Source organism: Panulirus ornatus, chromosome 26, assembly GCF_036320965.1.
Source record: "Panulirus ornatus isolate Po-2019 chromosome 26, ASM3632096v1, whole genome shotgun sequence".
NCBI classification, from domain to species: domain Eukaryota; kingdom Metazoa; phylum Arthropoda; class Malacostraca; order Decapoda; family Palinuridae; genus Panulirus; species Panulirus ornatus.
Window position 1 is genome coordinate 11658300 of NC_092249.1, and position 15972 is coordinate 11674271.

The window sequence follows — 15972 nt, forward strand, 5'->3', positions numbered from 1 at the left end:
AAGTTCAGGCCCTGATCGCTCAAAATCTTTTTCACTCCATCTCTCCACCTCCAATTTGGTCTCCCACTTCACCTCATTCCCTCCACCTCTGACACATATATCCTCTTGGTCAATCTTTCCTCATTCATTCTCTCTATGTGACCAGACCATTTCAAAACACCCTCTTCTGCTTTCTCAACCACACTCTTTTTATTACCGCACATTACCCTTTATTATTATTGTTATTATTATTGTTATTATTATTATTATTATTATTATTATTATTATTATTATTATTATTATTATTATTATTACCCTTTCATTACTTACTCGATCAAACCACCTCACAACACATATTGTCCTCAAACATCTCATTTCCAGCACATCCACCCTCCCCTGCACAACTCTATCTACAGCCCATGCCTCACAACCATATAACATTGTTGAAACCTCTATTCCTTCAAACATACCCATTTTTGCTTTCCAAGATAATGTTCTCACTTTCCACACATTTTTCAACGCTCTCGGAACTTTCGCCCCCTCCCCTACCCTGTGACTCACTTCCGCTTCCATGGTCCCATCCTCTGCCAAATCCACTCTCAGATATCTAAAACACTTTACTTCCTCCAGTTTTTCTCCAAGCAAACTTACCTCCTAATTGACTTGTCCCTCAACCCTACTGTACCTAATAACCTTGCTCTTATTCACATTTATTCTCAGCTTTTTTCTTTCACACACTTTAACAAACTCAGTCACCAGCTTCTGCAGTTTCTCACACGAATCAGCCACCAGCGCTGTATCATCATTGAACAACATCTGACTCACTTCCCAAGCTCTCTCCTCCACAAAAAACTGCATACTTGCCCCTCTCTCTAAAACTCTTGCATTCACCTTCCTAACAACCCCATCCATAAACAAAATTAAACAACCATGGAGACATCACGCAACCCTGCCGCAAACCAACTGAGAACCAATCTTTTTCCTCTCTTCCTACTCGTACACATGCCTTACATCCTCAATAAAAACTTATCACTGCTTCTAACAACTTGCCTACCACACCATATATTCTTAGTACCTTCCACAGAGTATCTCTATCAATTCTATCATATGCCTTCTCCAGATCCATAAGTGCTACAACACAAATCCTTTAGCTTTTCTAAGTATTTCTCACATACACTCTTCAAAGCAAACACCTGATCAACACACCCTCTACCACTTCTGAAACCACACTGCTCTTCCCCAATCTAATGCTCTGTACGTGCCTTCACCCTCTCAATCAATACCTTCCCATATAATTTCCCAGGAATACTCAACAAACTTATACTTCTGGAATTTGAGCACTCACCTTTATCCCCTTTGCCTTTCTACAATGGCACTATGGATGCATTCCGCCAATCCTCTGGCACCTCACCATAAGTCATACATACACTAGTTATCCTTACCAACCAGTCAACAACACAGTCACCCCCTTTTTTTAATGAATTCCACTGCAAGTACCATCCAAACTCTGTGCCTTGCCAGCTTTCATCTTCTGCAAAGCTTTTACTACCTCTTCTCTGTTTACCAAATTATTCTCCCTAACCCTCTCACTTCGCACACCACCTCGACCAAAACCCCTATATCTGCCACTCTATCATCTAACACATTCAACAAAGCTTCAAAATACTCACTCCATCTCCTTCTCACATCACTACTACTTGTTATCACCTCCCCATTAGCCCTCTTCACCCATGTTCCCATTTGTTCTCTTGTCTTATGCACTTTACCTCCTTCCAGAACATCTTTTTATTCTCCCTAAGATTTAGTGATACTCTCTAACCCCAACTCTCATTTGCCCTCTTTTTCATTGTAGAAAATGTATTTTCACACATGTGTGTTGACCAAACTACACAAGCATCTCTGGGTGGCATGAACTTATGGTTTTGGAAAGGCATAGTCATTAAGAGAAACATAAATGCTTTGAGAAAGAATTCTTCCCACTTATTCCCTGAATGTTATAAAAGGCAATTAAAGTGGTCAGGAGCAGGGACTAGAAACTCTCCCCTTCTTGTATTTCATTTACTAAAACGATAGAAAAGAAGAAGGAACTAAGCAAGGAGAGCTCATCCTTCATAGAGGCTCAAGCTAGGGCATCTGAAGTTATTCCAGACAAGAAGATGGGAGAGAGAGAGGGTTTATTTAAGGAGAGGAACCAGCATATTCTAGCTATGAGTGAAACAAAACTCAAGGCAAAAGTAGAATGGTTTAGATGTGCTATCTATCTATATATATCTGATGTCATTTCCTACCAGAAACTCCTATTAAGGGGATGACCATGGCAAAAGTCTCCATTTATTCCTGTCCTTACATGACCCCCCCCCCTCACATACACCATTCCACACATTCTTCCACCATTTGTCTCCCTCTAGTACCCTTCCACATGTCCCATGTCACAGGTGGTCCTCTACTCACACCAACTCCTTGTACTGTCATACACTCTTCTTGTTAATGCTCTGTCTTGCATTCTTTCTACTTGCCCAAACTCATTCTACCACTCCATAATTCATTCCTTTTGGATTCCTCGCCATACCACATATCTCACACACCCATTCATTTCTTTCTTCATTCATACCAAGTTTCTCTCAAATAGCTCATTTCCATAGCCTAGATTCTTGACCTCTGTGACTCATATTTCAGCGGCATAAGTCAGGGTTTGGAGAATTATGCTGTCCTTTAATCCTTTCTTCACTTCCATACTTTCAATTCTACCTTTCATTATTCTGTTAAGGGACCCAGTGAGTCTTTTACCCTTTACTGCTCTCTCCTTTATCTCTCTTGCAATATCACCATCCTTACCCAAGATAGGTCATAAATACTTAAATTCTCTCACCTCATCCAGTCTTTTTCCCCCGTATCAGTAACACGTACTCAGTCAATAGGCCGATTAACTATGAAAAACAGTGACGTGGTTCAAGACAGCAAAGCCATGGTAAAAATATTAAATTACTTTTTTGCATCAGTATTTACTGTTGAAGACACAACCCATGTCCCAAATCCCAGTTCATTGATAAGAGGGGAATGCTCTTCAACAAATTGACCTAAAAGCCAAAGACATATTTTCAGCAATAAACAGAATATATAAAAAAAGAAAAAAGTAGGTTCTGATAAGTTTCATTTAAGAACAATGAAAAAATTGAAAAATGAGATAGTTCAGCTCTTGACTGCCCTCTTCAGTAAGTCACTTGCTATGAGAAAAGTTCCAGATAGAAGGAAGTTTTCCACAGTAACACTGATATTCAAAAAGGGCAATGATTCATTGCCCGGGAATTATTATCCTATTAGCTTTATGTCTGTAGCCGGAAAAATTATGGAAACCATCATTCAAGTTAGAATTGTTAACCACGTGGAGGACACCACTTGATAAATGATTCCCATCATAGTTTTTAATTGCTCATGTCTGACAAATCTGCTTGATATGTTTTATGATATAATCAACGTATATGATGAAAGGAGCTGGTATCATCTCTATAGATTTTCAAAAAACTTTTGATAGAGTTCTCCATCAAAGGTTACCAGCAAAAATTTAGTCACATGGCATTGATGGGGTTGTACTACAGTGGATAGTTAATTGGTTGACTGGCTTCAAACAAAGACTTACGATTAATGATCTAGCCTCAGAATGGTTAGACATAACAAGTGGAGTGCCACAAAGATCAGTTGTAGGACTGGCTTCTTTGTCTTATATTCTTTTCTTTTGTACACATTCACCATTTCTCTTGCTAGCAAAGTAGCATTAAGACCCAAAGGACTGAGCCTTAGAGGGAATATACTCACTTGGCCACTTTCTCTGTTCTTTCTTTTAGAAGACAACAAAGGCCACATTCATTCACACTCATTCTCTAGCTGTCATGTGTAATACACTGAAACCACAGCTCCCTTCCCACATCCAGGAACCACAAAACTTTCCATGGTTTACCCCAGACGCTTCACATGCCCTGGCTCAATATTGAACATTGATAGCATGTCATCCTCAGTATACGACATCGTTCCAATTCACTATTCCTTGCACACCTTTCACCCTCCTGTATTTTTAAGCCCCAATCACTTAAAGTCTTTTTCACTCCATCCTTCGACCTCCAATTTGGTCTCCCACTTCTCATTCCCTCCACTTCTGACACATATATCCTCTTTGTCAATCTTTCCTCAATCATTCTCTCCATGTGGCCAAGTCATGTCAATACACTCTCTTCTGATCTCTCAACCTTACTCTTTTTATTACCACACATCTCTCTTACCCTTTTATTACTTACTCGATCAGACCGCCTCACACCACATAATGTCCTCAAACATTTCATTTCCAAGACATCCACCCCCCTCCGCACAGCCCTATCTATAGCCCATGCCTTGCAACCATATATCATTTTTGGAACCACTATTCCTTCAAACATACCCAGTTTTGCTCTCCAAGATAACATTCTCGCCTTCCACACATTCTTTGATACTCCCAGTACCTTCACCCCCTCCCCCACCCTGTGACTCACTTCTACTTCCATGGTTCCATCTGCTAAATCCAATCCCAGATATCTAAAACACTTCACTTCCTCCAGTTTTTCTCCATTCAGACTTACCTCCCAATTAACTTGTCCCTCAGCCCTACTGAACCTCATAACCTTGCTCTTATTCACATTCATGCTCAGCTTTCTTCTTTCACACACTTTACCAAACTCATTAACCAACTTCTGCAGTTTCTCACCCAAATCAGCCACCAGTGCTGTATCATCAGCGAACAACAACTGACTCACTTCCCAAGCCCTCTCATTCACAACAGACTTCACACTTGCCACTCTCTCCAAAACTCTTGCATTCACTTCCCTAACCACCTCATCCATAAACAAATTAAACAACCATGGAGACATCACGCACCCCTGCCGCAAACCGACATTCACTGGGAACCAATCACTTTCCTCTCTTCCTACTTGTACACATACCTTACATCCTCGATAAAAACTTTTCACTGCTTCTAGCAACTTTCCTCCCACACCATACACTCTTAATTCCTTCCAAAATGCATCTCTATCACTCTGTCATATGCCTTCTCCAGATCCATAAATGCTACATGCAAATCCATTTGTTTTTCTAAGTATTTCTCATACATTCTTCAAAGTAAACACCTGATCCACACATCCTTTACCACTTCTGAAACCACACTGCTCTTCCTCAGTCTGATGCTTTGTACATACTTTTACCCTCCACTCAATACCCTCCCATAAAATTTGCCTGGAATACTCAACAAATTTATGCCTCTGTAATTTGAACTATCACTTTATCCCCTTTGCCTTTGTACAATGGCACTATGTATGCATTCCACCAATCCTCAGGCTTACCAAACATTCAACAACACAGTCACCACCTTTTTTCATAAATTTCACAGCAATACCATCCAAACCCGTTGCCTTCCCGGCTTTCCTCTTCCGCAAAGCTTTCACTACCTCTTCTCTGATTACCAAACTATTCTCCTATACCCTCTCACTTTGCACACCACCTCCACCAAAACACCCAATATCTGCCACTCTATCATCAAACACATTCAACAAACCTTCAAAATACTCACTTCACCACTACTTGTTATCACCTCCCAATAACCCCCGTCACTGAAGTTCCCATTTGTTTTCTTGTCTTACGCACTTTATTTACTTCCTTCCAAAACATCTTTTGTATTTATTATTATTTTTATACTTGTCGCTGTCTCCCGCATTATCGAGGTAGCGCAAGGAAACAGACAAAAGAATGGCCCAACCCACCCACATGCACATGTACATACATACACATCCACACATGCACATATACATACCTATACATTTCAAAGTATACATATATATACACAGACATATACATATATACACATGTATACAATTCATGCTTGCTACTTTTATTCATTCCCATCGCCACCCCGCCACACATAAAATGATACCCCCCCTCCCCTGCACGCATGCGAGGTAGCGCTAGGAAAAGACAACAAAGGCCACATTTGTTCACACTTAGTGTCTAGTCATGTATAATGCACCAAAACCACAGTTCCCTTTCCACATCCAAGCCTCACAAAACTTTCCATGGTTTACCCCAGATGCTTCACATGCCCTGGTTCAATCCATTGACAGCACGTTGACCCGGGTGTACCACATCATTCCAATTCACTCTATTCCTTGCACGCCTTTCACCCTCCTGCATTTTCAGGCTCCGATCGCTCAAAATCTTGTTCACTCTATCCTTCCACCTCCAATTTGGTCTCCCACTTCTCCTCATTCTCTCCACCTTTGACACATATATCCTCTTTGTCAAGCTTTCCTCACTCATTCTCTCCATGTGACCAAACCATTTCAGTATACCCTCTTCTGCTCTCTCAACCACACTCTTTTCTTATTACCACACATCTCTCATACCCTTTCATTACTTCCTCGATCAAACCACCTCACACCTCATACTGTCCTCAAGCATCTCCTTTCCAACACATCCATCCTCCTCCACACAACTCTATCTATAGCCCATGCCTTGCAGCTGTATTACATTGTTGAAACCACTATTCCTTCAAACATACCTATTTATGCTTTCTGAGATAATGTTCTCGCCATCCACACATTCTTCAACGCTCTCACAACTTTCGCCCCCTCCCCCACCCTTTGACTCAATTCTGCTTCCATGGTTCCATCTGCTGCCAAATCCACTCCCAGATTTGGACAATCACTGGTTTACCAAATGGTGTCTCTGTTGTATTTCAACTGACTTATATTTCTTTCTTGTATCTCCCCTGATGATGTGATTATTACACGAAAGTGCATATGGGATCTTATCGTGTTTCATTTTCCCCATTTGCTCGTAGGAATATACATGATCACGCCCAAAATTGTGAGCCTTTCCAACATGTATATGTATGTATACGTTGAAATGTATAAGTATGTATATGTGCGTGTATGGGTGTTTATGTATATACATGTGTATGTGGGTGGGTTGGGCCATTCTTTTGTCTGTTTCCTTGCACTACCTCGCTAATGCGGGACACGGCGATTGAGTATAATAAAAAAAGATTAATATTTTGGAAAGGGAAATGAAGCACAATATTTTTCCAAGTGCACTTTCTTGTAATAATCACATCGTCAGGGGAGATACAACAAAGAAATATAACAGTCAGTTGATATACAATGAAAAGACGTAGCTAGGACGCCATTTGGTAAACAAGTGACTGTCCGAACACTCGTTTATCGGAGTGTTTCATTTCCCCATGGACTCAAAGGAATATATGAGGTGGTGTGCGAAGTGAGAGGGCCAGGGAGAATGGTTTGGTAAACAGAGAAGTGGTAGTGAAAGCTTTGTTGAAGATGAAAGCTGGCAAGGCAGCAGGTTTGGATGGTATTGCAGTGGAATCTATTAGAAAAGCGGGTGACTTTGTTGTTGAATGGTAGGTGAGGACATTCATTGTATGTATGGATCATGCTAAAGTGCCTGAGGATTGGCGGAATGCATGCATAGTGCCATTGTACAAGGGCAAAAGGGATAAAGGTGAGTGCTCAAATTACAGAGGTATAAGTTTGTTGAGTATTCCTGGGAAATTATATGGGAGGGTATTGATTGAGAGGGTGAAGGCATATACAGAGCATCAGATTGGGAAAGAGCAGTGTGGTTTCAGAAGTGGTAGAGGATGTGTGGATCAGGTGTTTGCTTTGGAGAATGTATGTGAGAAATACTTAGAAAAACAAATGGATTTGTATGTAGAATTTATGGATCTGGAGAAGACATATGATAGAGTTGATAGAGATGTTCTCTGGAAGGTATTAAGAGTATATGGTTTGGGAGGTAAGTGCTAGAAGCAGCGAAAAGTTTTTATCAAGGATGTAAGGCATGTGTACGAGTTAGAAGAGAGGAAAGTGATTGGCTCCCAGTGAATGTCGGTTTGTGGCAGGAGTGCGTGATGTCTCCATGGCTGTTTAATTTGTTTATGGATGGGGTTGTTAGGGAGGTGAATGCCAGAGTTTTGGAAAGAGGGGCAAGTATGCAGTCTGTTGTGGATGAGAGGGCTTGGAAAGTGAGTCAGTTGGTGTTTGCTGATGATACAGCGCTGGTGGCTGATTTGGGTGAGAAACTGCAGAAGCGGGAGACTGAGTTTTGTAAAGTGTGTGAAAGAAGAAAGCTGAGGGTGAATGTGAATAAGAGCAAGGTTATTAGGTTCAGTAGGGTTGAACGACAAGTCATTTGGGAGGTAAGTTTGAATGGAGAAAAACTGGAGGAAGTGAAGCATTTTAGAGATCTGGGATTGGATTTAGCATTGGATGGAACATGGAAGCGGAAGTGAGGCGCAGGGTGGGGGAGGGGCAAAGGTTCTAGGAGAGTTGAAGAATGTGTGGAAGGCGAGACTGTTATCTCGGAGAGCAAAAATGGATATGTTTGAAGGAATAGTGGTTCCAACAATGTTGTATGGTTGAAAGGCATGGGCTATAGATAGGGTTGTGTGGAGGACGGTGGATGTGTCGGAAATGAGATGTTTGAGGACAATATGTAGTGTGAGGTGGTTTATTCAACTAAGTAATGAAAGGGTAAGAGAGATGTGTGGTAATAAAAAGAGTGCGGTTGAGAGAGCAGAAGAGGGTGTATTGAAATGGTTTGGTCACAGGGAGAATGAGTGGGGAAAGATTGACAAAGAGGATATATGTGTCAGAGGTGGAGGGAACGAGGAGAAGTGGGAGAGCAAATTGGAGGAGGATGGATGGAGTGAAAAAGATTTTAAGCAATTGGGGCTTGAAAATACAGGAGGGTGAAAGGCATGCAAGGAATAGAGTGAATTGGAACGATATGGTATACCTCAGTCGACGTGTTGTCAATAGATTGAACCAGGGCATGTGAAGAGTCTAGGGTAAATCATGGAAAGTTTTGTGGGGCCTGGATGTGGAAAGTGAGCTGTGGTTTCGATGCATTACACATGACAGCGAGAGACTGAGTGTGAATGAATGTGGCTTTTGTTGTCTTTTCCTAGCGCTGCCTCACGCACACTCAGGGGTGGGGGTGCCATTTCATGTGTGGCAGGGTGGAGACGGAAATGGATGAATGCAGCAAGCATGAATATGTATATATGTATATGCATATGTGTAGGTATGTATATGTGCATGTGTGGACGTGTATGTATATGCATGTGTATGTAGGTGGGTTGGGCCATTTTTTCCTCTGTTTCCTTGTGGTACCTCGCCAATGCAGAAGACAGCGACAAAGTATAATACAAAATACAAAATATAATATTGATGATATTGATAATGGGCTGTATTGCAAGCTACCAAAATTTGCTGATGATATAAAGCTGGGAAATGTATCTACAAATGAACTTGATTGTTTATAGCTCCAATGGGCTTATGAGTGGCAAATGATTTTTTATACCAATAAGTGCAAAGTTTAACTTATTGGTAGTAAAAATGAAAAGGCAAGCAACAGGTGAATTATGCTTAACTGCAAAAGGTAAATGAGGAAAAAGACTTGGGCATGATAATTTCTGATGACCTAAAACCAAATAAGCAGTGCACAGAAGCAGTGAAAAGAGCAAACAAAATTTTTGGATTCATAGGTAGAACCTTTGAATTTAAGTCCAGGGAAATCATCCTTACTCTTCACAACTCATTTGGTCATCCACATCTTGAATATTGTCTTCAGTTTTGGTTACCTTACCTAAAAAAAATGACAGACAGACTGGAGATAGTACAACACTGAGCCACTAAGATGATTCCTGGACAGAGAAATCCCATGAGATGAGATTGAATGACTTGAATCTAGTCAGCTTGGAGAAGATTTAGAGGTGATCTAATACAGGTACACCACTGAGTTTCCGGCAACTGATGGTTCAGGACCTCCTTTAGTCCAGACAGAATTACGTAAGGGAACTTGAAATTACTGAAGCCACCAGAATAGTTTACTGGGCGGCCACTGATGGCATTATATATAGAGCGCGCTTATTTACATTCTTTACACTGCCCTTTTTGGTGGTGATACCACAATTCTGTGAGATTCTTAGCCTACTTTGCTTAGATTTAACCTTAGCTATAGCTTCTAAGACACATGAGAGTGTCAGTTGTGTCAAACGTAAACACCAGTCCATATCGATCCAAGATAAAGTAGAACTGTTGAAAAAAATGGACCATGGTGTTTCGGTGCATAAGCTGTGTGACATCTACAGTATTGATTTATCAACTGTTTATGATATAAAGAAGCAAAGGGAGAAAATATTGAAATTCTATGCAGACAGCGGTTTCAAGAAGCAAATGACAATTAGAAAAACTATGAAAGATGGTAAGAGGACTGAGCAAGATCAAGTGATGATGGAATTGTTTCAACAGCATCGGTGTGATGGAGTGGACTTGTCAGGTAGCATGATAAGGAACGTGGCTAAGTTTTCCCATAAAGAACTTGAATTACAACATGAGTGTGACTGTAGTGAAGAATGCCTTCAAAGATTCAAGAAGCATCATGGAATTTCCATGAATAAAGTGTGTAGAGAAAAGTGGTCTGCAAATCACGAAGGAGCTGCCGAGTATGTGGATGAATATGCGAAACTCGTAGCTGACAAGCACCTTGGTCCTAAGCAGGTGTATAATGCAGAAGAAATGCATTATTCTGGCGATGCACATTTAGGAAAACACTAACAACAAAAGACGAAGAAGACCACACAGGATTCAATCTAAGGACAGACTTACCATCTTAGGGTGCTCAAGCATTTAATATTTGTTTAATTCGAATTTCTAGCAGTCCATGGTATACTTTAGATGCATGGGAGATGTATGATTAATGGATTAGAGGTGTGTTGATGAATTATTATTACATGATCATGGTTGGTCCAGCAAAATGATTACTCCGGCAAGGCTTTGGAACCAAGTGTACCGAAAATTTGTGGACCTGTACAAGTATTTAAATTTATCAGAGGCTCTGATAATCTTATCTCTCAAGTTACATAAGACTTGATAAATCCGATTTTACTCAGTAATGGATACAAACTTGTATGAGATGAAGTATTTTTATTTTTTGGTAGGAATGTTAACATTTGAAACTATATGGAAATTAAAGTGGCTGAAAAGCAGTGCTATAGATGCATTTAAAAATATACTTGACAAATACTTCACTTCAAGTCCTCAACTTTCATTGTTTGTACCTTCATAGTTACAGTTACAATTTATAGGTTATTCTATTTGAATTTTCCATATGCCTTCTAACTTTTACTGCACTAATCAATGAATTTTTGATCTCTTCTTGTATCATAAACAGCCTCAAAAGGACCCAGTGGTCTGTTGCTGTTTGCATTCCTTTGTATTGCTTTGTATATAAACTGCTTCACCCACATTGCTTGGTACTTACCTGGGACCACTTGAATGAGAACCAATGAGCCAAGACAATGACACCACATGTGGGTGAAACAGTTTGTGTCGATTTATGTGTTAGTGCATGCTGCAAAGTTATCTATCTAGACTCAAATGTTTAAAATTTTCTTAATTAATGTATTGTCATCTTTCAGTAACCTACACCAACCACACCTATGTTATCTGCCTGTGCAACAAGAACATCCATGTAGTGAAGCGGAAATTTTTCCCTCATGAGCCATTCAAAGTTTAGAGAGCCTTTAAAAGGAAGATGAACCAAACTGTTCATCCTACACAGAGGTGTAGGAATTGATATGCTTTTGAAAGCCAGAGTAGAAATGAATTGAGTCAGAAAATGGTGTTGGAGAATATACCAAAATTTTTATGTGAATAAGCTTTAAAAATGTTTGTAAGAAGTTTCAAGGAATGAAATGGAAAGGGAGTGAGGGAAGCACACAGAAATGTTAGAGCACATGGAAAAGCATATGTCTAGATGTGTGACCTGGCAAAAACTAGAAGTGTTTATTAATGTAACAAGAGAGGATAAATTTAAGAGAAGCAAAACAAGGACTTAGTTTAATGGCTTGATATGGATGTGGGCTATTTCTTATAAAGAAATTGAGTGTGATGAGTAGCAGTTGGAATTTTTTGGCAGAGGACACATGAAGAAGTGATCAAAATCACTTATGTGGGAATAAAGCATTGTCTGTGCATGCGTGGAGGTTATATATATGTAAACTATGGTAATTGGCAAAGAGAAACTTTTAATTCTGAAGTGAAATGTAATCATTTTTTTCTTTTAGTTTAGTCTTTGACTAAGGGAGAGTGAGAGTTTATCTTTGGTATGAAAGTTTGTTACGTAATGGAAAGACAGACCATCCATTGTCAAAAAACAGTAAATCAAGTATTAAGAATTTAGATTCAAATTACTTTAAAGTCTGAGATGATAAAAGCATTAAAGACAAATGCAGAGAGGGCATTTCTTACCTGTAAATGTTGATACCAATGTCAATATATGTATAAAAAAATGGAGGTTACATTTGTAGACTACTATTGCGAGGAAGACCAATTTGGAATTAAGATGAATGCTCCTATGTAGATTTACTGGAAAAAGACACATTTTTAAAGAAATTTGAAACAACAAGATGAGTTTAGGATCTTCAAGCAAGAGGGCAAATGTTTGATACATTTAGTGAAGACGGAAAGGGCAAGTGTCAGTCATAGAAGATCAAAGCACTCCATGTAGAGATTGGTAGTATTAAGGACATTGGGAACCCATAGTTACATGATGAATAAGGGAACTTCCCACTGGAATGAGAAATGACACACTGTCATGGTACATATAACTAAGGGGACAAAGGACTTAATCAATTGGAATTGATAAATATAGGTTTTTCATCAAAGCTAAGCATTTTGCATAGGGGAGATATTCTAATCTTTGGAAAGACAAAGATGACCTAAAGGGAAGGAACTTTGTTAGTGTTCAAGAATCAAATCTAGCCAAGCCTTTTGGTATCTTGTTTTTCAAGCTGTTAATCTTCAGACATCTTACCAAAGCACATGACATTATATAATTCCAATACCAGAGGCCTCAGATAAGATGTCATCTGTTACCTCTGTCCTCTTGTGTTACACAAGCAGATTCCTGGATAATTTTAGAAAAGCTTAACCTGTTGCGATGTTATATGGTACTTTTAGTGCTCCAGTTTGCCACTTGCTTTTTCATCCCTTTTTTAGTCCATGCCCACCTTCTGTATAACTTGTTAATTGATCCACATTTGTTTTTCATTTTCAAGAATTCATTTGTATGTTTTTCTGTCAAGTGATTCATGTTATGGCAATTGTTTATGTACTTAAGTACAGCATGGGCTAGTTTTAAGAAGTTTATATATAATAATCATCACTGATTTGGGTAGAGGACTGGTATTCATAGATTTAATAGATTACATATACTATTGAGCTCAAAATTATGTCAGCAGCAGTCCATCACAGGGAATTTATAGTGGTAAATAATCCTACATGACTCTTAGGAACAGTAATTCTTTTATTTTTGATCAGAGCAATATTCATTTCAAATGTCCCTCATGTAATTGATAATGTGGTATTTTTGTTGATTAGAGATGATTTTGATGTATGCTTGCATTTTAAGTGGAAGCTATTTCTTATTATACCCAATTATATATTTTTGATTACTTTTGTTAGTTCAAATAATCTACTCACAATAATTGATTTATTTTTTCAAGAAAGATGTTCATAATATACCATGTTTTACAGTGCATCACACAAAAGAAAGCCACAATCATTCTAGGAAACAGGGTATTGTTAAGAAACAGAAAATTAGCTTATTTGTCATTTTTAACTTTGGTACAATAAAATTATACCTCTTCTGACAAGTCTCTTGTTTGATTTGATGCTGTCATTGTTAATCTCTTTACTTTTTTCAACAGAAAATATTTGTAGTCACCAGCGTCAAACAATTTTAAGCTTAAAAGAATAGTCTGTCCATATTCATCTCATCCATGATGGACAAATTTGTAGCCTCTAAACTGCTTCTTCATATCACTGAAGTGATGGAACATAGTGAAAGAAATCCCACATATGATTAAATCTGGGATGAAAGAAGCTTCATGAAGTGTGAAACAGGAGCATGGGGTAACATGGTACCCAGCCTGTCACTAGAACACCGTGTTGGGTGAATTGATGCAAAGGGAGACTATCTTTTCACTATGTTGCACATTTGTGCGGATTTAACATCATCATCATTGTCTTGTAGGTAAGTAGTTGGTAGGTAGCCAGTGACCAGGGTGGTATATTACCAGTACTACCCGCCTGAGTATCAAGAGTTAGAGATGGCTGCGTAGTGAGCCAGCACTTCAGTGGTTGTCAAATTGCACTCCTTTTAACCCAGGTAGCTGTCTTTTCCCTCTGCCTCACCCACACATGGACCACTGGCATTGTCAACGAACATACAATCTCTCTTTATCACATGTAAAACTTAATACTTAACTCACACAGCACTTTCTCTGCGGCTCTAGATTTTCCTGCAGTGAACACTTTGCACTTCCCTGCCATTGGCAAAATGGCAGGAACATTAGGTAGAAGTAGTAGGTAGGAACATTTAGGCTGGAGCATTAGGTAGAAGTGGTAGGTAAGAACATAAGATAGAAGCAGTAGTTAGGAACAATTAGGCAGTAGCATTTGGTAGTAGTAGTAATAGGTAAGAATATTAGACAGGAGCAGTGGGTAAAAGTAGTCTGTAAGAATATTAGTTAGGAGCCTCTGCAAACACTGCATTAAAGTTGTCCTCCGCCAGTGGCCTGTTAAGGGTGAGGCGCTAAAGGCTAAGAAACATCACAGGAGCTCACTACTTATTGAAACCCCTTTGCCATGGCTACCCCCTTGAGGAAGTTCTAGGAAGGAACAGGGATCAGAGATATCGATAGAGAGCTGGTGCTTGTGCTTAGTCCAACATCAACACACCTGTTGTATGCCTTGAGGACCTTGAGTCTCCAAACTTTGATGTTTTGTGGCTCATGGTCTGTCTCCCTACCACCACACATTTCCCGTGTCTTGCCTACTGCTCTCTTAATTCTACATATTTTACATCCTTCTTCAGCTATCTAAACTCCTGCCTCGAGATTGTGATATCCTCTAACCCACAAGCCGAGATGATCTACCTCGGGGATTCATTGTTCACCATAGGGGATTGTTGAATTCCTCCCATATAGATGGAAGAGGGATTGAAGCCCTCCCGTTCTTCATTCTCAATGAATTAGAGCAAATCATCTCCCACCCTACCCATATTCCTGACTGCCATGACCATTCTCCTAATATTCTGGATTTATTTTTCACCTCTAGTCCCTGCTGCCTTAAACACACAACCTCGTCCATTTTAGTTCATCTGATCACACTCTCATATATGTATCTCTTCTAATGGCACCTCTCCCTCCAGCAGCCCCTTCTAAGCATAAATACTGGCACCTTGGCAAAGCTGACTGGAATAACTTTCTTAACATCATTTCTGACATTCCTTGGGTAAATTACTGTCTCTTATGTGGTGATGCTTCTGTCTCTGCCAAATGCATAGCAGATGTTATTCTTGCAGGAATGGAAGCACTTCTTCCCTCTTCCTTCAAGACAACCACTTCATCCGATCCATGGTTCAACCATTCCTGTTCTGAAGCCATTCAGGCAAGGGTTCAAGCATATCTGGCTTGGAAAAACTTTTGTTCCTCTGGCTCCCAATCAGCTTTTATATGCTCAAAATTGCTGCAAGCGTGTTATCTGTGAGGTGAAGCATTCTTTTATTCAAAGGAAGTGCTATAACCTCACCTCATCATCCACTGATAGGTCTTCTGGTCTTTAGCATAGGCCATCTCTAACAACTTCTGTCACTCTACCTTTCCTTCACTTTTCTGTTCTGGCAGTACTATAGCTGTCTCTCCCTTAGACGAAACAACTCTTTTTGGTTCCCGGTTCTCCTCAACTCCACCTTGGAAGACTAGCATTCCTTCAACCCCGATGCTCCTCTTACTAATCCTATGCCTTTTCCCGTAATCTCTTTTCAGACTGTCTGAAAAGCGCCTCTTTCCCTGGACACAAGCAAGGCTTATGGTCCTGATGGCATCCATCT

At 39.7% G+C, this 15972-nt stretch overlaps 1 protein-coding gene across 2 annotated transcripts in view; it reads left to right on the top strand.

Moving 5' to 3' along the window:
- Lamtor4 (Late endosomal/lysosomal adaptor, MAPK and MTOR activator 4) overlaps positions 1-13732 on the top strand; it is a 63287-nt gene extending 49555 nt beyond the window's left edge. For both annotated transcript variants that reach the window (XR_011714636.1, XM_071677977.1), the window contains one exon: positions 11495-13732. Coding sequence is in view for 1 of the 2 variants with exons in the window: in XM_071677977.1 (XP_071534078.1) it covers positions 11495-11592 (98 nt within the window). In the remaining variant the exon portion in view is untranslated. The remainder of the gene's footprint in view (positions 1-11494) is intronic.
- The last annotated feature ends 2240 nt before the right edge of the window (positions 13733-15972 follow it).